Source organism: Sprattus sprattus (genome assembly GCF_963457725.1).
Source record: "Sprattus sprattus genome assembly, chromosome: 10".
Lineage (NCBI taxonomy): Eukaryota > Metazoa > Chordata > Actinopteri > Clupeiformes > Clupeidae > Sprattus > Sprattus sprattus.
In genome coordinates this window covers 6,871,217-6,896,394 of record NC_137908.1, presented here as the reverse complement: position 1 = coordinate 6,896,394, position 25,178 = coordinate 6,871,217, and the positions used below count along the sequence as shown (strand labels likewise).

Below are 25,178 nucleotides of genomic sequence, written 5' to 3'. Positions count from 1 at the left end.
GAGAGAGAGATAAAGAGAGAGAGAGAGAGAGAGAGAGAGAGACTGTGCTGAGAGAGAGATAGAGAGAGAGAGAGGGAGAGAGAGACTGTGCTGAGAGAGAGATAGAGAGAGAGAGAGGGAGAGAGAGACTGTGCTGAGAGAGAGATAGAGAGAGAGAGAGAGAGAGAGGGACTGTGCTGAGAGAGAGAGAGGGAGAGAGAGACTGTGCTGAGAGAGCGAGGGAGGGAGAGAGTGAGGGAGAGAGAGACTGTGCTGAGAGAGAAAGAAAGAGAGAGGGAGAGAGAGTGAGAGAGAGAGAGGAATGAGTTCAAACAGCAAATGAGAAAAGGTAAGAGAGGAAAAGTGAAGAGAGAGAGAGGGAGGGAGAGAGTGTGAGGGGAGGAGAGAGGGAGAGAGAGGGAGCGAAGGAAAAAGACAGACTGTAGGGAGATAGAGAGAGAGAGGGAGAGGGAAAGGGAGAAAAAGAAAGAGTGTGTGGGAGAAAGAGAGCTACAGCAAGGTGAGCGTCGGTGTTGTCCCTTGCAGGTATGCGTGTTCTAGGGATGCCTTCCAAATTGCACCTTTCAGGCTGACGGTGAGGACACCTTACACTTAAAGGCCAAAGGGGGAGGGGGGGGGTGGGGGTTAAAGCCCTGATTACAGAAGGGGGAGAACAGCCCGAGAAGAAGAACTAGAACCAACCTGACGCGGGTTTAAAAATGAGCTGAGGTGAAAGGACACAGCCTCTGTGTTTGAAGTAGTAAATACACAGGCACACAAACAAATGATGCCTAATCATTATAGCACACACTCTTAGGGGGAAAGGGTTCTTATGGCACACACTCTTAGGGGGAAAGGGTTCTTCAGTCTTCCACCACAGAACACTTAAAGGTGTGTTCCTTGATTATAATCCATTTTACTTTTGTCAAATTCAGCAAAAAATCTCCTCGCACTCCTGTGCATCCCGTGTCTTTGTGATTTAAAAAAACTGCACAGGCCAAGCTCTGTATATCTGTCCAACCAATCCACAACAAGCTCTGTATATCTGTCCAACCAATCCACAACAAGCTCTGATCATCTGTCCAACCAATCCACAACAAGCTCTGATCATCTGTCCAACAAATCCACAACAAGCTCTGATCATCTGTCCAACCAATCCACAACAAGCTCTGATCATCTGTCCAACAAATCCACAACAAGCTCTTATCATCTGTCCAACCAATCCACAACAAGCTCTGATCATCTGTCCAACCAATCCACAACAAGCTCTGATCATCTGTCCAACCAATCCACAACAAGCTCTGATCGTCTGTCCAACCAATCCACAACAAGGGATTTTTGAGTTCTCTGGAGGATTGTATTTATTGAGTTCAAATGTAAACAATCTTTTGCCAGCATCAAGGACTACACCTTTAAAAGGGTTCTTTAAGAAGTTGTCTAGGCAACAAACGTGGTACTGAAAGGGGCTCAAGGTCTTCATCAGAAGGATCCTCTTTTCCTATTTTCACAGTTTCTACGAAGGGGATTCCTTCAGCTAAAGTCCCAAAAGCATTCCTGAGGAAGAATCACTAACGATTCTTTCAAAGAACCTTTTCTGCTCAAAGTGGTTATTGGACATGACAATGTAGCAACAAACACAAGTGACTTTTGCTCTGGTTCAGTGGCACTGACAACATAAACATACAATTAGACATTCATACATAAATAATGGAGACGGGGACATAGATGGATCCATTATAAAATACTGCACGGATGACTAGATTGTAAATGGTATTAAAAACAGATGGATGAGCAGATGGACATGTGCCTGGATGGATGCACACAGATAGAAAAGACAGATGGACATATGACTGGGTGGATGCAGACAGATGGACAGATGTATAGACAGGGAGATAGACGTCTGACATTGCCTTCCCATGGACTTCACTCAGTGGACTGTGGTCTGGAGTTGACTGTAGATTGATAAAAGTGTCTGCGGAGTGTATAGTCCAGAATTAGATCAGTTTATAATAACGGGCTTTGGAATACAATTCATCTTTCTAAGGTCATCAGCTCAACCAACTTTGTTAAATCACTGCTCCACAGGCTAAAGCATACAGGCAACCAACCTCTTGTCATTCAAGGGCATCCAGACCATATCCGTGTTAAAACGGATCTACTATAGGCTGGCAGAGCCCGGATAAGAGCCATTTAGGATGGCAGCGCCCGGATAAGAGCCATATCCGTGTTACAACTGATCTATAGGATGGCAGCGCCCGGATAAGAGCTATATCCGTGTTACAACTGATCTATAGGATGGCAGCGCCCGGATAAGAGCATTTGATGAATGGCACAGTCAGGAAGTCTTACCTTCTTTCAATTCAATTCAATTCAATGAAATGTCACTGATTTATTTATAAGGCACCATTGACAGGACATTGTGTCAGAGTGCTTTACAGAGCCAAAGACCTGAAACCCCTGGAACAAGGCCACAGAGGCAAGGAAAATCTCCCTTTTTTACAAGAAAAATCTGACAAGGGCCCGGCTATGAGGGGGGACACTTTTGCAGGGGGGTGGGGGGGTGGCCAGGGGGGAAGGAAAGTGAGGCATGAGAATTGGGAGGATCATTCCTACAAAGTCAAGTCATACCTTCTCTCGTATCTCATGCACCAGGATTGGCCCACACAGCCCTGCTTCCAGACCTTGACCATGCGTGAGAAGGCCTGGACACACGGCTGCTTCTGTGCCACCAGTTTCACCTCGCGCTCAGGGCACACGTTCGGCCTGTTGGGGGAGACAAACGTCAGGTTGAGAAAAAAATAACCATTACACTTCGATATCCTCCGCTGCTAGGGCCCCCTGTCGTGAGACTCAACGTAATTATTTGTAAGAGTAATGTTGTTTGTTGAGGATCTGACAGGTCTCCAGTCCTGCCGGGCTGTTTATCCTCGGAGGGGAATTCCTCTACAGTATTAGCAGAATAACTAAGTAGCACTGCACAAGACTATACCTGCAGGAAAGCTTGTTGACATCACGCAAAGAGACTTACCTGGAGGAAGAGGAATATGCTCCCACGTTCACACAGAAACACGCACACACACACACACACACACACACACACACACACACTGTCTCTCTCCTCTCTTTTACACACTCACACACTCTCTCTCTCTCTCTCTCTCTCTCTCTCTCTCTGTCTGTCTGTCTCTCTCTCACACACACACACACACTGTAGATCATTTTCTCTGTGACTGATACTTTCTGACTCAACCATAAGTCACAGCACACATGACTAATCAAAGAGCCGGATCGGATCGTAAGTCTGTCTTGATGGGAACTAACTGATCTTTATGGCTTCACGCCCCAAAGCGCACAAGACTCCTAGGCACTTTTATGGGGCCTGTGAGCATCTGAGGCCAGCTGACAGCAGATAAAGACGGAGCCTAGAGATGTGATCAGGGGCTTTGGCTTGGTCTAATCGCTGTGACTTACTGGAAAGCTGTTTCAGCAAGAGCTGAGGTGCAATTCCATTTAACATAATGACAACCCTCTGATGACTTAGTTAAATAAGGACTGAAAGTAGCTGTTAGTGAATTTAAGTGAAAACTAGCAAATGCCCGACATAATTGTATGTTCCCAGGAGATTTTGCTATTTGAATCGGCGTCACACCTGCTATTGTTTAAGAGAAGTCATTCACATGAATTCCACCAAAGTTAACTACAGTCCACCAAGTGTTGTAGATTCAACAGTGTACTGTGATGTGTTGACAGTAGACTACTCCATTGGTGACTAGACGGATCATTTAGTAAATAGTAATAATTAGAATTTAGACGTCTATCTGACATTTCCCCCAAAAAGACAAACGCATTTGGGAGTTTTAAGTTTTAACATTAAAAGCCTTAACCAACGTAAATATTATAGTGGGAAATGTTTCCCATACCAATCTGTTTTCATCACTAATTCGCAATTAGGTGTATTTACAGAAAACACAACTTAATAAAAGATATAAAGATTAGGTTTATGACGGGGTTACAGAAATTATTTTGTCAGCGCAAGTTTTTTCATTAACATAATCTTGTATGGGCTTGCACTGTCCGGGCAAAACTGAGTCCATTCCATTCTCACTTCTTGAAGGTGCGTCTCTCTAGATCAGTAGCTAAACTAAATTGCAGCGTTGGACATTCTTCATAAATAGCCTACATTAGGGTACATTTTAGTCTGTGGACTTGCATTTACTCCTATAATAATGTAGAATTCATACATTAATATGTATATTATTTCACGCCATGTCTTTCGACCAATGGTAAACAAACAATACATAAAGGTAAACTTGAATCAATATTTTGAAATAACCAGCATGGTTCATTTGTCACATCATGAACACTGACTCAGGCTACATAAAGGTAGCATCAGTATGAACCTTTTTCCTTATCGTAAGAGGAAACTCACAACTTAATTATCTCAGGTAACGTTTTGATAGATGTAACTTACATGTATGGCATGAGGTCCCTTCCATAACGGGATGCAGCTTGTATCCCGCTTATTAAGAAAATAAGCACTGAAGTGAAAAAGATATCCATTCTAACTCGCTAAAGAAAAATAGACCCAAGGGTAAATCAGAGGTAGAGCAACCAAGCAAACTAAGTCAAATAGCGGAGACCATGTTTGAAAAGTCCCAAAAATAGGCGAAGTTTCTCAAGAGTAGCGGTGGTGTCTCGCGTCCAGGGAGCAAAGAGTGAATTGAAGACAGTTAACGAGGAGGGAAAAAAACTCTCCGTCCCCCGTTCCCCGTCCCCCTGGGAGGGCAAAAACCCAAATATCCGCAGGGCACAACTCCTTCCTTTGAGTGCCGGGTTTCCAGCGTTTGGTGACACGTGCGAATCACTTGTTGGCCATTAAGAGTGCACTTATGTAGAGATAAAAGAGATTCAGTAGTCAGATATTGCATTTTTTTTTGCATGCATTTTTCGCCAAATTCTAATGATGACATGAAAGTCAGATTAATTTATGATTAAATTCTATTTTGAAAGTGGCTGTGCCAAGATCGTCTTTGACAAGCATGTATATATTATTCTTGTAATATTTCCCAGAAGGACTGTGTATTCTGTAGAAATGCCTAAAAAGTTTATTATTTCAGCTTTGAGGCTTCAACAGATTTTTGAAATGATACTAAACTGAGACACCTTACAATAAAAAACAGAGAGCTGTCCTTTGACCTGCAACACAATGCAGACATAAAACGTCTATTTATGGAGTTATGGAAAGTATTGGGATGGTTTCTGAGGAATACAGACAAATTCAGCTGACCTATGCATGAAAACTATTAATGAAAACAGTGTGCAGAGGCAATATATATTATACTATTTTTCTTACCAGACATCTTTTCCAAATGTGTTTTAGACCAGTAATCAGTGGTGTAGTCCAGGGTATACGCAGGTATACGGAGTATACCCACTTATTTTTCAGTCAGCATTGAGTATACCCACTTCTCAAAATAGGATGTTTATCCTGTGCTGTATGGGCTGCTTAAAAAAAAATGAAGAGTATACCCACTTCTCCAGGGACCACTACACCACTGCCAGTAATATAATATAATTGATTTCTGACAACATGAGTCTGACAATAATGACATAATTTGAACACTAGGAAACGGCATCTCTTAGATGGACATTTAGGCATTTGACTAGAATGGAAAAACATATATCTGAGGTCATTCAGGATGCTACTTATGTCAGGTCAAATGTCAGTGGACCCTGGAGGAATGCGTCATCCTCTGACCCCACTGGGCTTGCGTGGGTTCAAGGGTCAATGCCAGACCCAGTTCAGCAGAACCACCATCTTCAGCTGCACCTAAAACAACATGCCTGCATTGAGGTGAGTACCTACTAATGCTACCCTGTTTGGGTTGCTGGGGAAAAAAAGGCACAAGCATAGTTATTCTGGTAACACACTAGTTATTATCACACAGTTTATTAAACTGGGCTGTGGCATTGTAATCCTGTTTGAATCAAACGACCATAAAACAACCTTGTAGAATCGTTAAGTTAGTGTACATACTTTGTACTTTTTGTAATACCAAAGACTCCACAGCCCTTGGCCTGGCTGTAATGTGCATGTAACTACTGCACTGTAATGAACAAAGTATTTTTTTTGTTTGTTTTTGTTCCTGGTAAGGCAATCAACCACAGTGATATTCCAGAGAAAAGCAGCTCCTGTGTTCTGCCGTAAGCAGGAAGGCTTCTTGAGGAGAAGAGAGGTCTGGTCGACAGCAGAGGTCAGCGAGGTGAGAGCCTACACAGCAGTTTGACATTTGGAGACAATTATTTTTACCTTATGCCGACTGTCTACACAGGTGTCCAAGCCATTTAACCAAGGGAGGGCAGATTCCAAGGAAGTCGTTGATAATGACCCATTGAATGAGAGGGACGTAGTTTATCACGCTACACCAGAGGAACAGAACACTGCTGCATCTTGGGACATCCTGCTCAAGGGAGGCCACTCTGTATGAGATTTGCATTCCTTAATTTGAACCGATGTGAAGGTAATTTAATTTAGTAATACATTTATTTAATTATTCTTTAAAAGGCCATACCACGTGAAAAAAGAGTAATCAACCACATGGTCTCCATCTCATAAGATAGGCTGAAATGAATGCGTATATTTTGTATTGAATGTTAATGTCATCCTTGGCTGATACAGCAACAGGTAATCAGGGCAAATCCATGTCAAAATTAGCTGCTATCTGATAGGTCTACACAGAAAGGTGTGAGAGGGGTCATATTATGACCCTGGACTCATTGATATCCTAAAACCTGAAACAGGGTTTATGTGCTTTACCATTTGAACATTTTCCAGAAACATCTGCCAAAGACAAACCTTCACTCCACTGCATAACAGAATTGTAGCAGACAGTTTAACATCTAAATGCAGGCTAAGTAGTTCTAAAAGATTATTTCAAATATATATGTATGTTTAAAATGTAATAATGTATGTTTTCATAACACAACCTTTCAGAATAGTAGTGTATGAAAACATATAGTATTACATTATACAGTAGTGAATAGAAGGCCTATAATTGATTCAGGCTGTCAACAATATGGGCCTACATCAAGACCGCATGCATCTGCATCCAATATTTTGTCCACTTCTTGAAAGCCTTTGAAAATCTGAAATAGCCTTGATGTCCCCCGTCCACACAATAAAAGCATAAGTGAAGATCTAAGTTAACTTGGCTCTCCTTGCAATTTCGAAAGGTTTAAGGGTGAGTCACATTTGTTGGTGTTTTGCTGCCATCTACAGGTACAAAAAAAACGAGGGATATGATCATCTACAGTTAGAGTCCATTTCTTCCAAATCGCAGTCAAAACATTGAGACAAGTTTTTTTTGTCAAGGTGTCTTCCACTGTGTTAAGTCATTTTCAATGAAAAATGTGAAACGTTGGACTCTGTCCCTTTCAAAATTTGGACCAATAGAATATTTCGTTGACAGTACTGCCCCTCTACGTGCATGTCACTGGTACAACTTTTGAGACACTCCCTTATCTGTGCTTGAACGTGAACGTTTACTGCCCACGTTACTCAACTCAGCTCAGCTGACCCGCGGTTTTATTATGCTTGCTGTAGTTAGAGTAGGCCTCTGTGTTGTGCATAAACGACTTTCCACTGGATCAAATAGCCTGCTTCTTGCCCAAACCCGAAACATGTCTTCCAACTCAGCGCACCCCAAAATCCCGATCACGCTTCTGGGATCGATGGCATTCGGAGGACGAGCTGACGCGGAGATGAGTGAAAAAATGGTGAAAGCTTTCCTGGAGCGTGGTCACAGAGAGTTGGATACAGCTTATATGTACAATGATGGACAGGCAGAAACAATTATTGGTGGAATGGACCTGCCCAACAATGGTAACTGTCATATCTATCTCAGTGTTGCACACCAGCATTACGGTCACTTATGAGTCAACACGATTGATTGTGCAAGCTGGCACCTGCACTACAATTAGTTGGATAAGAGTCAATCTTGCGTATTCGAATCACAAGCGAGCTTCTTCAATCAAATACCGTAAACATTTACCTTTATCGACATTTTCCTGTGTTCCGTTCAGTGTCTTTTCAATGAGCTGTCTGTGTTTAGAGAACCTTAACTTATTTAGTGAATAACCTAAATATTGCATTACACACAAGCGGCTTTAACAGCTTTCAGAACTGCTGCCCCAAAAGCAGCAGTTTATGAGGTGACTCCGGCCCGTCATATATCATCAGATAATTAGTGTCAGTTAATGAATTACTTCAGAAACAACTCACGAGGTTACTCTTCAAAAGCTGACGTCCGTTGGGGTTGAGGCCATCATTGTTTCAATCTCTCTGTCCTCAGTGAGTTTAGCCACCAAAGCAAACCCATGGGACGGAAAGACCCTGAAGCCAGAGAGTGTCCGCTCTCAGCTAGAGACGTCTCTGAAAAGGCTTCGCACCCAGTGTGTGGACATCTTCTACCTGCATGCCCCAGACCACCAGAACCCCATAGAAGACACACTTCGAGCCTGCAATGAGCTGCACAAGGAGGTATGACAGCAACGCAGTAATTAGTGACCTTTAATTGACCTTTCATGGCCATTAGGAAACACCACTGATTGGTTGTAAGTTAAAGGTACCCAGTGCAACTTTATGTAAACATTCAATGAAAAATAAACATTCAATTTCTAGTCTTTTTTACACGTAGTAAGTTTCAATAACTCCATACCATTACATACCGACATTCAAGCAGCAAAGATGAGACGTCGTTGTGTGGTGAGAACTGATAGAAAATCGTAAACAACAACAATCGCCGGTGGGGAGAAGCCATTTTTCCATTGACTGGAAGCCTGCTTTAGTTATTGCAGGTTAAAAAAAATAAAGAAAATGGCGGCGATTGTTGTTGTTATCGATTTTCTATCAGTTCTCACCACACAACGACGTCTCATCTTTGCTGCTTGAATGTCGGTATGTAATGGTATGGAGTTATTGAAACTTAGGCTACTACGTGTAAAAAAGACTAGAAATTGAATGTTTATTTTTAAGCCTCGAAAGTTGCACTGGGTGCCTTTAATATGAATGCACAAGATGTCTGTACTTTTGAATTGGGTGTTATAGGTGCTTATCATATAGTTGTGTAACCATAACAATTCTTATTCATTTACTTTTGTAACCTTTGTTGTACCCTCTCCACTCTCTGTGCTATGTCTTGGGTTCTCTCTCTTCGTATAGTAAGCCATAGATCATTGTATTGCCCTGGCATCAGAATGCTGTTGTTCATCCAAGACTAATACACCAATACTGGTGTCGACCACTTCATAAAAGATTCAATAGAAACTTCTCCCTAAGAAATGCCTAGGAAAGTGAAGATTTCATCTTCATGATTTTAGTCAGAGCCTGTGGTGCACATGTCATTGTATTTTGTGACTCACTTCACACATGCACAATGGTTGGATAATAAACTGTGATTTAGACATTAAGGCCCCGTCCACACGGAAACTAACATTCTTTGGATCAGGTACTTTTTAAGAAGATACTTCCTCAACTGTTGATCCTTCCTCAATTCAAAGGGAATTTCCTTAAAAATGTGTAGTGAGTGGGCAGATAAAAGCCAACATTAGAGCAGATCTGGTCCAGCTCCCACCCTTGTGTAGGGCTCACATGGATCAGAACAATTTTTTGCTACAGTTGCAATCTAAATGATTCAACCCCCCATTGCACATTAGGTCTATTGGCAAAATATACATTTCTCAGCTGTTTGCAAAAACCAAATTACACAAGAATTGTTTAAGTAGTTTAATGAAAGTAATATTACAAAGGTTTTCTCCAAATTCAACACAAAATGCTACTTTTAATGACTAATGAATTTACTGCAGTGTAAAGTTATTCAACCCCTTCATGACAAGCATCTTCAGTACTTAGTAGAGCACCCTTTGAAGTGATTCAACTCCCTGTATCAAGCACACCTGGTGCAACTAATCAAGGGCTTCATTAGTTCAGGTGTGCTTGAGATGGAACACATAACTACCTGGACTGGCAAGAGTGTCGTTTGATTGTATGTTAGAAATATGGCTAAGTCAAAAGAATTGTCCAAAAAGTTCAGAGAAGAGATCATTGCCTTGCACAAACAAGGAAAAGGATACAAAAAGATAGCAAAAGCACTGAATGTCCCTAGAGATACAGTTGGAAGCATAGTTCCCAAGTTCAAAGTTGAAGGAACAGTGGCTACACTACCTGGACGTGGCAGAAAGAGGAAGCTATCAGCAGCTGCCACCACCACCAGATTCCTGAGGAGGCAAGTGGTCAAAAACCCTTGAGTGAAGCAAAACACCTGCAGCAAGACTTGGTGGCAGCAGGCACTGAGGTTTCAGTTTGCACAGTAAGGTGCATACTAAACACTGAAGGGTTCCATGCCCCGACTCCAAGACGCACACTACTACTGACCCAAAAGCACAAGAGAAGTCTGCTCCAATATGCTGAAAACCATATAAATAAGCCACCAAAGTTTTGGAAATCTCTTCTGTGGAGCGATGAGACAAAACTGGAACTTTTCGGGCCTATGGATCAGCGGTATGTCTGGAGGAAGAAGAATGAAGCATGTGCTGAAAAGAACACCCTGCCTACAGTGAAGCATGGCGGTGGCTCAGTGATGCTCTGGGGCTGCTTTGCTGCCTCTGGCACTGGAAACCTGCTGCGTGTGGAGGGCACGATGGATTCAGTCAAGTATCAGGAAATCTCAGGAAAAAACTTCATGCCGTCTGTAATGGAGCTAAAACTTGGGCGTCATTGGACCTTCCAACAGTACAATGATCCTAAGCATACCTCAAAGTCCACCAAGGCTTGGTTTCAGAAGAAGAAATGGAAGATTCAAGAGTGGCCGTCACAGTCGCCTGACTTGAACCCCATCGAAAATCTCTGGTGGGATTTGAAGAAGGCGGTTGCAAAACGCAAACCAAAGAATATTACTGAACTGGAGGCCATTGCCCATGAGGAATGGGCTAAGATTACTCACGAACGATGTCAGAAGCTGGTGTCTGGTTATGCATCAGGTCATAACAGCAAAAGGGTGCTTTACTAAGTACTGAAGATGCTTGACATGAAGGGGTTAAATAATTTTGAGACTGCAGTAAATTCATTAAAGTAGCATTTTGTGTGTGTGTGTTTGTAATTTGTTTATTGCTAACAGCTGACATTGTATATTTTGCCAATTAACCTAATGTGCAATGGGGGGTTGAATAATTTGGATTGCAGCTATATATGGATCAAATTTTCCCCCGGATAGCAGGTCCAGTTCAGAGAAAAAAGGCAATAATCAGGTTACTCCAGCTTTTTAACATTGCGTGTTATAATCCTTCCTTTTCAGGGAAAGTACAAAGAACTCGGTCTGTCAAACTATGCATCCTGGGAGATTGCCGAAATCTACTGCATATGCAAACACAACAACTGGGTTCTTCCCACAGTTTATCAGGTAAGGGCATAGGATGTGGACTGTATTCCTTCCTCTGAAGGACGTCTTACATTTGAATTTATTGAATGGATGAGTCAAGGCAACTGATATGTCCTGAGATCGAAACAACCAAACAAACCAAAATATGTGTTGTCAAGCCTTTTTTGATCATCTAGACATGCCCTCAAGTTTATATCATAGCTTACAACTCCCACTCTCTGATGATGTCTTCCCTCCCTTACAGGGCATGTACAATTCCACCACAAGACAGGTGGAGACAGAACTGCTGCCATGTCTGAGAAACTTTCACATGAGGTTCTATGCATACAACCCCTTGGCAGGTACTATGACGCCAAAGTTGGACGTCGCTTTCCCAGCTTTATTAGTATCACTGATATCTCTGCTGTAAATTCACATAACCTAGTCATAACAGCAAGCAAAACACACAAACATCGTGTTTAGCTGTGTGGATGACGTATGTATGTGTTCATCAAATCAGCAGATCCAAGAAAGCTTTCAGTGCTAAAAGAAAAGCATGCAATGAATACACTTAAGTCCTAGGAAGATCAGTCTCACATCACATTCCTGGTTCACCTGGTAGTCATAGCAGCAGGTCATCTGACCGTGTCTCTGTCCATACAGGCGGCCTTCTCACGGGGAAGTATCACTACGAGGACAAAGACGCAGGCCAACCTGCCGGACGCTTTTTTGGCAACAACTGGGCAGGTGCCTACAGAGACAGGTAACACACACACACACACACACAGAGGAATCATCTTCGGGATGTTCATGCCAAAATGAAAATTAAGACACCACCTATTGTCCTCGACTCCATGCAAGGAGTCACTCATGTTATGTTTGTAGCACTAAATTAACCTAACCCTAAAGTACATTTAATTCCACACTATAGAAACGTCTGTAGACAGAAAAACTAAACTTTTTTAATCTAAAGGTGTGTAGACAGTTTTGAATTGTTGATGTACCATTCCCTTCATGAATGTGAGGAAGAGTGTCATTAGATGTTGTTCTTATTAGGGGTTAGTACTCATATGGGTATATGATAGTGTTGACACCATTCTCTACTACATAAACCGCAGGACTGAGAATACAAGTCCTACATAAGGTAAATTGAACGGCAGATACATTTACTTGAATAACTTGGTATATGTCTGTTGTTGTGCAGGTATTGGAAAGAGAGCCACTTCCAAGGAGTGGACCTGGTTCGGAAGGCCCTGGAGGCGTCATACGGTGCGGAGAAGCCCACTCTTACCTCAGCCGCTATCCGCTGGATGTACCACCACTCTCACCTCAAGGTAGCCATTTTTGGGTGAACGGGTAAACAGTAATCGTCTGTCAGACATCTTTGCTGATGTTACTTTTTTCAAACATTTTAAAGATTCAAGACCTGCTTTACTGTACGAAACGATCACACCCTGTCTGTTTTGATTATGTAAGTTACTGCTGATTCAATAGTTCTGAATAGACCTCCTTCATGCCCGTTGTTTGTCAGGGGGAGCTTGGCGATGGCGTGATCGTTGGCATGTCCACCATGGAGCAGCTCCGTGAGAACCTAGGCGCCTCCGAGGAGGGTCCTTTGAAGGGGGAGGTGGTAGAGGCCTTCAAGCAGGCCTGGGACCTGGTCGCCCACGAGTGCCCCAACTACTTCCGCTAAAGGGACCTAGTCGCTCATGAGTGCCCCAGCTACTTCCGCAAAAGGGACCCGGTTAAGCCTGCTGATCAGGCATCTGAATGGACTGGAGTAGACATGAGAAGACAATATTACAGAGGACTTGAGATGCTGTGAAACAAGCATTAACCTATTAATTTCCCATTGCTTTTTTTTTTTTTAAACCATGCCAGATTAGAGAAATGAATCTTCTCCTCTTGGTTGAGAGATTTGCCTTAATTATGAGATGCTACAGTTGATTAAGAGGGCTACACTGCTTTGTGCTTTTACAGCTCAGAGTAGTTCAGCTGACTTAGCAATACTGTGATGAGTTTAGCCAGGTCACACTTTAAGCACTTGAATAACATAACAAGCGCAGTTTCTTTCATGTTTCCAATATTATTAAAATAGTTACATTTTGTATGACCTTGGTGTGTTTTTTGGGTTTTCTTTATAGCTGAATGCTTATAGTACTGTGGCTTCCTTACGTCTCATCAAGCTACCATTCCCTAAATAGAAAAAAATGCACGCAAGCCTGTCTACAATACATTTGAATGTATTTAGCATCGGTGACGGTTACAAAACATCATTTGCAGTTTAGGAATTGGCATTTACACATAATAATCAAAACAAAAGTGGGAATCTCAAAAACACTACACATCACAAACATGTCCAGAGATTCCACAACTCAAGGGATTTTGTAAGATGACAAAGCAGCAGCGGAGCAAAAAAAAAGGTTGGTTTGGTGGGTAGGTCCTGCTGAATGTCACGTTCTTAAAGTTCATTTGAGGGTCAATTCTTATTCACTTCCAGCTACATCATCATCTTCCTCATCCCCATCCTCCTTGACTTGCATACTCTCGCTCTCATCTGTAAGCAGCTTGAAGTCCGTCGTCTCGGAGTTCCACATGCACTTTATCGTCAGTTTGAATTCCGCCATTTGAATTGCAAAGAGTTTCTGAAAGAACACAAAAGAACAACAGCATTAGACACATAGCCAACATCTGCATTGTAACATTACACTCAGTTTCAAGGTCCTCATTCCTAGCCAAAGATAGTTGACATTTGAAGAACACCGAATCAAATATGTCCCTCCCTTCAGTGCTCCGGAAGCAACTTAGTTGATTGGCTGTAACAGTGTATTGCAGCTCAGTCCGAGCTACTTTGTTTCCCATTTGCAGAGCTAGAACTGTGTACCAACACCAGAGCTTTTCTGAGCGCACACACAGAACGGACAGCTAGAACAATCAACGACTGTACTTTCAACTAGATTTCTTCAATACAGGTGAAATGCATCTAGCATGAGGGACGCTTTTACTTATATGAACGTACTTTCATTTCAGCGTTTAATTAATACCTGAATGTATCATTTTCAACAGAATGGAACTAATTAGCAAAACTAAGTCATCACTTACCAAAATCCGAGCCTGTTCAGGTGTCAAAGAGTCTCCCTCCTTGCACACTACAAACTCTTTAATAAGAGTGACTACACCTAATGACAGACACACGGCAATACCATTAACACAGGAGACTTTAGAAGTATGGTAACATTTCAGAATTCCTCCTCTGCCGATCGCTCACCTTTCTTCAAGGCCGTGGGGAGCCCTAACTGTCGGAGCTGAGGCTCCATGGAGTGGGGGAACTGCTCCAGCGGTCCCTCGTCAAGCGTCACGGCCATCTTTGCTACGTTTCCTGCCCGAGCGTAGTCTATTTCTTTGAAGTTGCTGAAATATCTACATGCAAAAAAACAGACATGATGGGAGTCTTAGAAACAGTGTCAGATGTCATACAGTGGCTTGCTACAAAATGCAACTTCATTTGCCGTTATTTCATACTTGACAATGATCGTATAGCTGGTATGTACATTCATGCAATTGATGCAAATATGCAAACTTGCTAATTCTCAATACACATCGTGATGTAAAAGTATGAGCTCAATGTTACAGTTAATAAGTTGCATTATGAAGCATCTTCTCCAAATTTGTGTAAGGTGGATCCACATCACAAAATGGCTGCTCAATGCAGTGCTAACTAAGTGTGGGAACACAGGACACCTTCACTGATCACACATAGGAGTCATATTTGTACTTACTCTTGCACCTCCTCTTTTGTTTTATTCGTGAACAAGACGCCAACTTCGCCTTTCAGGAATCTACTGAGCTGCAACATGAAGTGTTTTAATGTTTTATGTCTCACACAGTACACAGATTATAATGAATTAGAGCCTCAGAGAGACAAGAACGAAGTAGAATCATTCAGATCCTTTAAAAGCAGCACGACGGATCAATAGCTAGAACGAAGTTGTATGTCTATTGACACTGCTATGGCAATGGCACTGAGGCGATTCCCCATATCAAAAGTCATTTTAGCGCCCCAATTTTTTTTCAATCTGTAATTTAAGGTTAAACTGCTTATCCTAACCCTAACCCTGGAGTATAATTGTTGCATAGTGTTACTTTAAAACATGCTCACCTTGTGTATGTTGTCCTTGTATTCATCTGCTGGGCCTCTACCCAAAGCAATCATCATTACTTTGTTCTTCCCAAAAAAGAACCTGCAATAGAAGATCCATAGGTTAGGAAAAAATGCTAGGCGTCTGGCATAGTGTACAGAGTACCACCTGAAAAATGGATGACCCATCAATTTAGAGGGGAGCCGATCTTACCGACTATGTTTCCATGCTGTCCTTATGTCTTTCAGTTTGTTGTTCCTCATGTGCTCAACGGAGAAGATGAAAACGTTTGTGTATATGTCCACACATTTCCGACACTGAAGAGAGACATATGCAAAACATATACAAGTTCGATAAGGAAAACAAACTTAAGTAACTACATGGATATTAAGGTCATTTAAAAAAAAAACGTGTATACGCACCTCCTCAATTAAACCCTGTTTCGATTCCAGCCCCTTCTTGGCTGTTTTTGTTAAGGATACTGTAGAAGTGGGAAATTAAGTTATTCTCCATCCGTTCAGAATGGCAACACACTTCACATTAAAGAACTGTCTAACGTGTACACCGACAACAGCCATCTATCTAACTACACATCTTACCCCTCAATGCAACTTCAAAGCATTTGGCTACAGGGGATGCTAACACGCTGGTAGTTCCATTGAGGCACCACCAGTGCAGTAGGCTTTACAAATCTCGAGACAACTCAATCATAAAATTATCAAATACCAATCTCAGGGTTGTCCCACAGTCAGTTCAGTCTGAACGGATCAACATTTAACAGTCGGTTAACGTGTTATAGTGGTGTTGTGAGAGTAAAAGCACAGGAGCTAGGTGCTAGGTGTTACGTTAACGTTTAATCATTTTGAACACTTTAACGATGGTTTGAAGCGTCACTTGAAACTTGTTATGGCTTTTTCAGATTAATTCACACGGGATTGCATCTCTGCAATTTATTGTCAATTCTAAAAAGTACCACAGTAATTTAAACTTACTTTTCTTATCCCTCTTTGACTTCGGCATGGTTCTCACGTTGTACAATCACCATGCAGTAAAAGACAGCACGCTCAAGCTGTCGTAGGACCCCAAATGTTTTACTCTTCAGAGTTTTCCACGCACCGCCTGTCTGAAATGAAAGCAGACTTAATAAAATATGAATTTGATTCTAATAACATGTATTACATTTCAATACCACACAATAATGTATAACATAATTACAGTGAATTGTTCTATGTTTGGATTTTCTCTTTACACCGAATGGAAATAAACGACTCAGGCAAGAAACTAGGCATGCCATAATCTCTAAAAGAGGCATGCGTGGTGCGATTCTATTTTTCTTCACCTGGTGGTGCAGTTGTGCTGTTGAAATATTTTACAAATCTTCCAGGTCAATGCCCAATGGGTCTGCTGACAAAAGTCTGATGAGCCCTAAATTGAGATTGACTGACTGGTAGATTCCGTCTGAAAATTCTATGTCATGTGTGTTACACTTATCGACGTGGCCTGCAGTCTAACCAGATTCAAGCAGAAGTGTTCCAAAATCATGATGTATGTTACTGCCTCCATGCTATTGTTACAATTCATGAACAAACACATAGGCATACACGCCCACACACAGGAATTTTAACATTTTAGCATTTTATGACCTCGATTTTTGTGTTAAAGCGGTTTTTGTTAATATGCCATGGTACAGTTGGATATGATTCGCCCTGAGAGGAATATAGACAGGAAAAAGAGCTGACTGTTATGTCAGAGTAACTGACTTGCCCTGCACCTTTAGAAAGCATAATCCCTTGAGGGCCTGTCAGGCCTTCACCATGAGAGCTTTCACAGGAAAAGAAATTAAACTGTCAAAACACTTCCCCTCTGGTATCCGACTCTGCCACTCTTCTGCCACCCAATAACAGCCATAAAGCAGCCGCTCACTCCCTCGCTGTAGTCTATTATTGCAGCTGTCAAACACCCCTACCACACATCAGGCCAGCACACTTTAATGCTAAAATGATTAAAGCTAATCGTCATCATGACATCAGGTACACTGACAAACTGTTACCACATAAATAGACATACCAACCAAATTGTCTCTGTCAACGTTATTATTAGTATTTTTAATATTTTGATATGACCCCTTAATCCATCTCCATGTTATGATCTATGCATTCTCTCATGAATCCACTTGTATTTGCATGCATGCATGTATAACACCTGTAAAGCACTAGGTGGAGCTCTAACCCACTGTCAACTGAACCAACACCCTTTATGGAGATTCGTTTTCTTAATTACTTCGATTCAATTCTAAAGATGGCTAAATCCCTTCCAAAGTGTCATTCTCACACACACAAAAAAGCCCAAATTGTATGGTAATGGAGTCTACACAGACTTAATGGATTCTGGCCCTGACTAGAAACTATACTGTAGGCCTTTTCAAGAAGCTAAATTACATAAAGAGATTATGTGCATTCTTTCATAATCTGCACACTTTGTTCTTGAATGTTAACCCCTTCATTTCCTACTTAGGGTCAGCCCCAAGCCTTACTCATTCCGTTTGCAAGTAAACAAGGTCTTAAGAGATTTTGAAATCTGTGTTTATGGCAAAGCTTGAGGATGGAGATATAGCTGAGCCAATAGCACTGTCCTAATACAAAGAACGTGACACATCTGAACTTTACCCAAATGGCTCGATCCAGGAACCCCCACAGCCAGAAGGACACTCATTCATATGGTGTCATAAGGATCTCTTTTACACTTTTACATCAGGCATAGAGACCAATAGGTATGCTTTCATGACATGAGTTCAATGTTTGGAGAGGATCATGAATAGATAATGAATTACACAAATGTGTGTACCCATCTTGAAGTTTTGTGATATCTGTTCATGATCAGTGAAGAGTTGCAGGTTTCTACCACCACACCCAAAAATAACACCCACACACAAGTGAAGACAGAGGAGGAACGAAAGTTATGTTCCTGGCCAGAGGATTTCACACTTTTTTCTACTAAGTATCCTACACTCTTCAGCAAGTGTTGCCACTAAAATGCAAAGTTCAAAATGTGAAGAATATTCTTACAAAAGCCAAATGAAATATAATTTATAATAGACTACAATGCATGAATACAATACCTTATTTGTTTGAGGAGCAAATGTCTGTTTCCCCTGTTCAATTAAATTAAATTCAAGTGTTTTATTTGTCACATACAACGAATGTAGTGAATCGTAAAAGGGTGCAGGCCCCACACTGTGCAAATATAATATACAATAAAATTAGATAAATAAATAAAAATAAAGAAAAGAAAACATTGTGGTATATTCTAATCCTACACACCAGTCTTAATAATTGAATAATAAACTGTACTCTCAGATTACCAGTGATTCTAGACAGCAGATCAAGGCCAGATCCAGTCCAGAGACAGTTGCTAGCCAGGCTAGTTGCCTTGCTTATTCTTGAGCTATTCCTGATGAACGCATGGCTAAGACTCGGTCTGACTAATGTGTTATGTGTTCAGTGTCAGGGGCTCGTATCATTCATTTTGTTTGTTTTTGGAAAAACAGTCACAGTGTTTTCATTTCGCACATGACCTGAAGGTCATCTGAGTGGACACACCTGATTCGCATGACCCCTGATAACAATCACAAAATGTCTGTTGCTGTTGAGGCTTTTTGTTGAGTTTTCAGAAAATTATTCTGTAGCCGTCGTCCAATAATGTTGACTGACACAGAGGACCTGAATGTTGTTGTGATATTTGTCAGAATTCTTAAAATATCAGTGTATTACACATCCTAACACTCGGCTGTGAGTGATTACCACATGGCCATGTGTCAGTTCACACCATGTCATCACCTCAGAAGTTACTCATCCAACCAAGCTTGTAGGTTACCGTAAGCAACATCATCAGCATCATACAGCCAGTAACCAGAGGAGCCAATCAGACCTTGGTAACATCTTTATCTCCTGTTAGTGAAAAACAGATAGGTCATTGGTCTAACCCTCAGATTAGTCTTTGTTAATATCTGTATTCTCTGTTTTATTCCTTTATAGCCCATTGAGCCCAAGGTACAGACATCTAACTTGATTGTGATGTCATAAAGCATGATGGGATAGATAGCACATAAACATCCCATCCATTTTGATAAAACTGTCTGTTTAGACTGTAGCCTACCCCTCCTTTGCCTACCAGACTGATGTCACCCTGCCTGGATTAAAGCTAATGTATAGCTAAATAAATCTTAATTACATTCAATTGTCAATTAAATGTCGGTTTGGGTTAAAGAAAGACCAGTCCAGTGCAGAGAGACAGAAGTGCTATATAGCAGATCGTCCTGTTAGCATACCGACCTGCCTGATGTCAGCGATGACACCTAAAACTAATAATTATAATTAGTGAATTAAATGCATTATATTTGCACTGACTTTAATTCTCTGATTGGATCACTGAGACATAGAAGATTTGCAGTGGGCAGGGGCCTTGGGAGCAGGACTGAACATGCTAGGCAATACAGCAAGCCTACTACTGTAGGTGTAGCTGTGCAGACCCACCCTCCTTTCACCTACCTGACTTATGTTATCCATGACACCTGCCTTGGTTAAAGACTAGCTAATGGTGAATTATAATTACATATGCAGATGCCCTGTTTCACAGATACTTAGAAGATTTGCAGTGTAGGGGGGAATAGGAGTTGGGCTGTTTGTTTCTGGTAAAGCAATCTCTGTAGATCACACAAATTGCCCTTAAAAAAAAAAAAAAAAAAAAAACATTCCTCAAAGTATTGCCTTTTTAAATCTCAAAATGTCAATGATGTTGAAGTAGGATCATTTTTTAAATGAACTTGAAATGACATATTACATCATTAAGTATGGCTTAAAATATGATTTTATATGTGGCTTAATGTTAATTACAATTAATTAGAACGTAATTAGTAATTCTTAATGGGTTTGTGTGAGATCTATGAGAAGAGGGACAAAGGAGGCTGGTAGTAATATACCTCTCTTTCGTATTCCTTACATGATTTTGTTTAATCATAAAATGATATCCATTATCATCTATTCCACTGTCATTATCTCGTTTGTTTTTAATCTGAATCTTGTTTAAATCTGGTTGCCTTACATATTTAATGAGGTCCAGTAGGAGACCTGCTGCTAGGGAGCAAAGCAGTGTCTCTGAAGCAGGTCATTGCTTTATAGATGCAGCCATCTACATTATTGTACAGATATAAATGTTCATCAGTGTTCATGTGCGTTCCCAGGGTATCAGACCCATGACCTTGATGCTGTAAGCACCTTGTGTTAACTGTTGAGCAAGCAGAACACATACAACAACATACTTATTATGTATTTGTTATGATATTTGCACAATACGTCGACCTATTAAAGAGCATTTATATCATCAAAGTGATTCTCACCCTGAAGGATATTTCAGATTATTTGGTTTGAAATCCACCTTTTTCTACTCTCAAGCTCCAAAGATAAGGTGGATAAATCCAGACAAATAGTACACAAGATGTTTTCATAGCTTGATGCCGAATCTGGTGTTTCAACAAATGAGTCATGTCAGTGTAACACAATTCACAAACTTTTCAAAACTGTTTACAACGATCTGCTAACTGAGTTTGGTTCTGAAGGGCTCTTCTCGAATGTAATGGAGCACGAGAATGCTTTTTCGAGGACACCTTGATCACGTCTCTCACTAAAGAGCTTTTGCAAATCAGTGAGGGGGGCAAAATATTTGTTTCCCACTGTGCCACCTGTTGCATCAAATGAGTATGTGAGGGAGTTCGGGGCAGATTCCAGCATCCTTAAAATAAGATAAAGATAAGATAAACTTTTATTAATCCTGTTAGGGAAATCCAGGTGTCATAGCAAAAAAAATAAAAAAAAAAGAATGCCAAAGGAAGGAAATAGATTTCTTTCTCCCCACATTTCCTAATTTAAGGTCTTTCAGAAGGTAAAAAATTACTTTTAGAATATTACAACTTATTTGATAGCTAAAGTGTCAGCATAGTAACAGAAGTCATTGACACAGCTGATACTATATCCTACTGTCATGAATCAATATTCCATGTCATTTTGACCCAAAAGTCCAGATTTTGTGAGTATTCAGAAATATCAGTCAGGGAGTGAAAAAGCTTGCCAGTCTTCAGACAAGGATGTGACCAGTAAGTTCACCTTTACTGATGATTTGGTTCTTTGAAAACATTCTTCATATCTAATGCGATATCTAGTGTATATGTCTGAGAGCAATGCTGATTTTATGAATGAACCCATTCCATTATAAACAAAGGGCTCTAATTTCACTTGATGGGCATATTGGCAGTGAGCAAAGCAACGAGCAACACGCAAACTGTAGCAAAGTCGCATGAGCTTAAGCTAATTTTATAACTTGGCAAGATCCTTAGAGCAAACCTGGGTTAGACTCACTCAGTAGGTCTCGCCCAGCAATGCTCCAAGACGCCACACGATAAACTTTAGTTCACGCACAATAGAATTTGCTCATGGTAGTTGCTTTGCTTGTTGTGGTCATTGAAATAAGGGCCCAAAATGTTGAAGTGATAAAGTATAAGACATAAGTAAGTAATAAGTGTTGTATGTATATAGGTAAGTATAATGGTGCATTCAGGCAGCTGGGAATTGTACAACTTTCGCGTTTCGGATCATCCCACTTTTGACTTGAGAGCTTTCACATAACAACAACAAACAGGCAACAGTATTGACAGAGCCATGAAGATGACTCTACATTGCTCTGGGTATTGATAGGTAATGCTAAGCAGGCAAGCTAGCCAGAAGGCTAACATTACGTTAGACCCAATCAACTGCGCTAGAATGAGTACAACCTAAATAAACAGTGAGGTGACTTATTTGTACGTGTAGCAAGTACATTTCTCATCTTTCACCGGAGTCCAAGGAATATTCTCCCTCTGAAGTCAGAACTTCCCCACTTACAAGTTGCTTATGAACGCACCATAAGTACAAGACATTAGAAAGTAAGTGTAATATATTTTTATGAAACAAAACAAAACAAAAAACCTCTCTCATTTCCTGTACCTGTCTAGTGCCCACTGGCAATGAATGTCTTACAAACTCAGAGCAGAGCCTTAAAGTGATGAGGGCCAACCTTAGAGCAGAGCCTTAAAGGAGCGAGGGCCACTACCTCAGAGCAGAGCCTTAAAGGGACGAGGGCCACTACCTCAGAGCAGAGCCTTAAAGGGGCGAGGGCCAATAAAGGCCCATCCTTCTTCAGAAGCCTGTCTGTTGTGATGAGAAAGAGGAACAAGATCAGTCCGGAGTAAAAAAACGAATGACTATAATAATAACGATAATGCTGATATATTTTATACTATAATGCACATTATCGTGCAATATTATTACGATAATCACTTTATTGACTGCAAGTCACTTATGCCATCTCAGTCACCTTACACATGTGTATAAACAAAACTTTTACTGTATTTATTGTAAAGCATACTTACTCGTACTTTGTTGAACTCTTAATATACGGTATATATTTTAAGCTATTTGTTCTATTGTTTTGTGTATGTTGTCCCTCGTCGCACCAATTTGTTGTATGCAAATACAATGACAATAAACGCTTTTCTATTTTATTCTATTCTAATGATATAGTTGCCTTACTTGTATCATAATACAATAGTCTTATAGTATCCTTACTAAAAATACAATAAAATACTCAGCATTCACACTGTTGTGGTTTTCTTTTTCTATTTAGTTCCACAGTTTGTTTTAAGAGTTGTTTCAGACTCTGTGCTATGTCACTTTACTGCCGGTGAAATGACATGTTCTATATGTTTCTGATGTGCCTTCATAAAGCATCACATACATTTCCACCAGGCTCTTTAAACAACAACATGTAGAATGAGAGGCCCCTCCATGCCGGTGTGAGCAGCAGGTCTTTCACATTATACGACACTATCCCAGTGCTGGCATTCCAGTCATAGTAACAAAGAACAACAACAACAACAAAACATGACATATTGTTTGAAGTTGTGTCATGTGGGAGAACATCTGCATATACTGTAGGCATTGTAATTCATAATTTTTCTGACTTTTGAATGTCTTATACTTCTGTAACGTAATAAATAATGAATCTGAAGGTGTTAAACATGTCTATTGAATGTGTCTTATAGAGGCACATAATACACCAACCAAAGTGTTTGTTGCCATGTGATGTGGGTAGGCCAAAGGTTGCCTCTCTGTGAGTATGTCAGCACTATGGTCCTAATCTAGAGATATGTGGAACAATTACATACACTACAGCTTGCCCACACTGACACAACCACACACTCTCGGTCCTAAACCAGCTAAAGCACCCATAAACACACAAATAAAACTAGTGGCTGTATAGTTTCCTTCACACTGGACTTGCTCCCTAAGTGAGTTTAAGGTGATGGTTTACCATTGATAGGTCTTCACGAGTCAGCAAAAAAAGAAACAGCAAGTGCACAGTGTTGTTAAATGTTTTAGTATTGCATTTGGCAGACACTGTAGGGCAGCCATGCACTGTACAAATGATCTAGAGTGTCTTAAGACCACCTATGTTAAACCAATGTATGTTATGTTTCCACTTATGTACGTATTTGATAAATTACAACTCAACACAACTGTACTTTGCTTTGAGTTGGTGTCACTCAAAATGTTTAACCATTTGAGCAAAGTGTAAAGGGAGACGGAGTTAGGTCAGGCTCTCATTGTATAGGCTACGTATTTATATAGGGCTTTTGAGGTCAGCTAATGTTCAGAGTAACCTTTTCTTTAACAAATACACATGAACATTCTATCTCTTTCTGTTTTGATCTTGTACGTGCATTTTGAAATTAAGTAAATAACATGTTAAAGATGGTTATGGTGCTTTTTAAACATGGCATAAACAGTGGAGAGGTCAGGATTGTGCCGCTGCATGATGGTGTGCCAAGGATTCCTTCACAGATGGCTGTTGGCAGTAGAGGAGAGGGTGCATTGCGTTGCAGACTGTTACATCAGCGGATGGTGGTCTTATTGTTCCCCTCCAGATGGCACCTGATCACATACAAATGGACCGATATGTCACACTGTTGCCATAAGCACCAGATGGAACTCAACTGTAGCCCACAGAACACCAGTAGTCGAGACGCAGCCTACAGTTGAGGCAGTGTGCATGTTCTAGGCAAATAGGACAAATGGACTGATCTGAGGAGGCGTAAGATTTTACTGGGGGGTTTGAGTAAATTAAGACTATTTTCTGCATATATGCTACTATTTCAGGTCTTTTGAGTGACTATTCGCTTTCATTAGCTAGCTTGGGATGTGGAAACATCGACAGGAAATAAATTAACGCATCATTATACTCATACCTTCCAATACGCAGTATTTGACTAAATAGCTGCATATGGATCCAAGTAAGGAGCATTTAAGTCCGCCTTTACACACGCATTTAAACAAAGCGCGGTCCCACTCCCACGGCACGACACTGCCCGTCGTGATCGAATGGGCGGTGCTGTTAGGAACGCATTACAACTCCTCCGTGGTTGTTGTAAGATAGACCTGACTGCATGTCACCGTGAACTGAAATTCCCTGAACTGACTCTCTGACCGACGGAGACTTAGCCTACGTTTCTTTAAAACGCGGTTCTGTTCTGTTATTGTTTAATATCTTTTATTGCAAT

The 25,178-nt window shown here is 40.9% G+C and overlaps 3 protein-coding genes across 3 annotated transcripts in view; 1 reads left to right on the top strand and 2 right to left on the bottom strand.

Moving 5' to 3' along the window:
• Positions 1 to 4,539, bottom strand: part of megf6b (multiple EGF-like-domains 6b) — a gene marked incomplete at both ends in the record, with an annotated part of 111,845 nt that extends 107,306 nt beyond the window's left edge. The window contains 2 exons of the mRNA XM_080846739.1: positions 2,608 to 2,742; positions 4,451 to 4,539. Coding sequence (XP_080702865.1) covers positions 2,608 to 2,742; positions 4,451 to 4,539 — 224 coding nt within the window. The remainder of the gene's footprint in view (positions 1 to 2,607; positions 2,743 to 4,450) is intronic.
• A 2,995-nt stretch (positions 4,540 to 7,534) lies between these two features.
• Positions 7,535 to 13,506, top strand: akr7a3 (aldo-keto reductase family 7, member A3 (aflatoxin aldehyde reductase)). Its single transcript, XM_080846194.1, has 7 exons — positions 7,535 to 7,861; positions 8,331 to 8,518; positions 11,331 to 11,435; positions 11,659 to 11,755; positions 12,057 to 12,156; positions 12,598 to 12,727; positions 12,925 to 13,506. Exons 1-7 carry the CDS (start codon positions 7,570 to 7,572, stop codon positions 13,084 to 13,086), a joined length of 1,074 nt encoding a protein of 357 aa, XP_080702320.1. The 5' UTR covers positions 7,535 to 7,569; the 3' UTR covers positions 13,087 to 13,506.
• A 128-nt stretch (positions 13,507 to 13,634) lies between these two features.
• Positions 13,635 to 16,595, bottom strand: mrto4 (MRT4 homolog, ribosome maturation factor). The gene is made up of 8 exons (XM_080846634.1): positions 16,525 to 16,595; positions 15,955 to 16,013; positions 15,746 to 15,849; positions 15,553 to 15,634; positions 15,173 to 15,240; positions 14,662 to 14,813; positions 14,496 to 14,572; positions 13,635 to 14,038 (listed from the first exon to the last, which is right to left on the bottom strand). Exons 1-8 carry the CDS (start codon positions 16,550 to 16,552, stop codon positions 13,880 to 13,882), a joined length of 729 nt encoding a protein of 242 aa, XP_080702760.1. The 5' UTR covers positions 16,553 to 16,595; the 3' UTR covers positions 13,635 to 13,879.
• Between the last annotated feature and the right edge of the window lie 8,583 nt (positions 16,596 to 25,178).

What these genes read in the sequence shown, in the direction of transcription:
- mrto4 (XM_080846634.1), bottom strand. Translation starts at nt 16,552, where the DNA reads ATGCCGAAGTCAAAGAGGGATAAGAAAA. An exon ending in ACAGCATGGAAACATAGTCG is followed by an intron (nt 15,635 to 15,745) that starts GTAAGATCGGCT and finishes CTTCTATTGCAG; the next exon opens with GTTCTTTTTTGGGAAGAACA. An exon ending in ACAAAAGAGGAGGTGCAAGA is followed by an intron (nt 14,814 to 15,172) that starts GTAAGTACAAAT and finishes TTTTGCATGTAG; the next exon opens with ATATTTCAGCAACTTCAAAG.
- akr7a3 (XM_080846194.1), top strand. Translation starts at nt 7,570, where the DNA reads ATGCTTGCTGTAGTTAGAGTAGGCCTCTGTGTTGTGCATAAACGACTT. An exon ending in TGCATACAACCCCTTGGCAG is followed by an intron (nt 11,756 to 12,056) that starts GTACTATGACGC and finishes CTGTCCATACAG; the next exon opens with GCGGCCTTCTCACGGGGAAG. An exon ending in GCAGGTGCCTACAGAGACAG is followed by an intron (nt 12,157 to 12,597) that starts GTAACACACACA and finishes GTTGTTGTGCAG; the next exon opens with GTATTGGAAAGAGAGCCACT.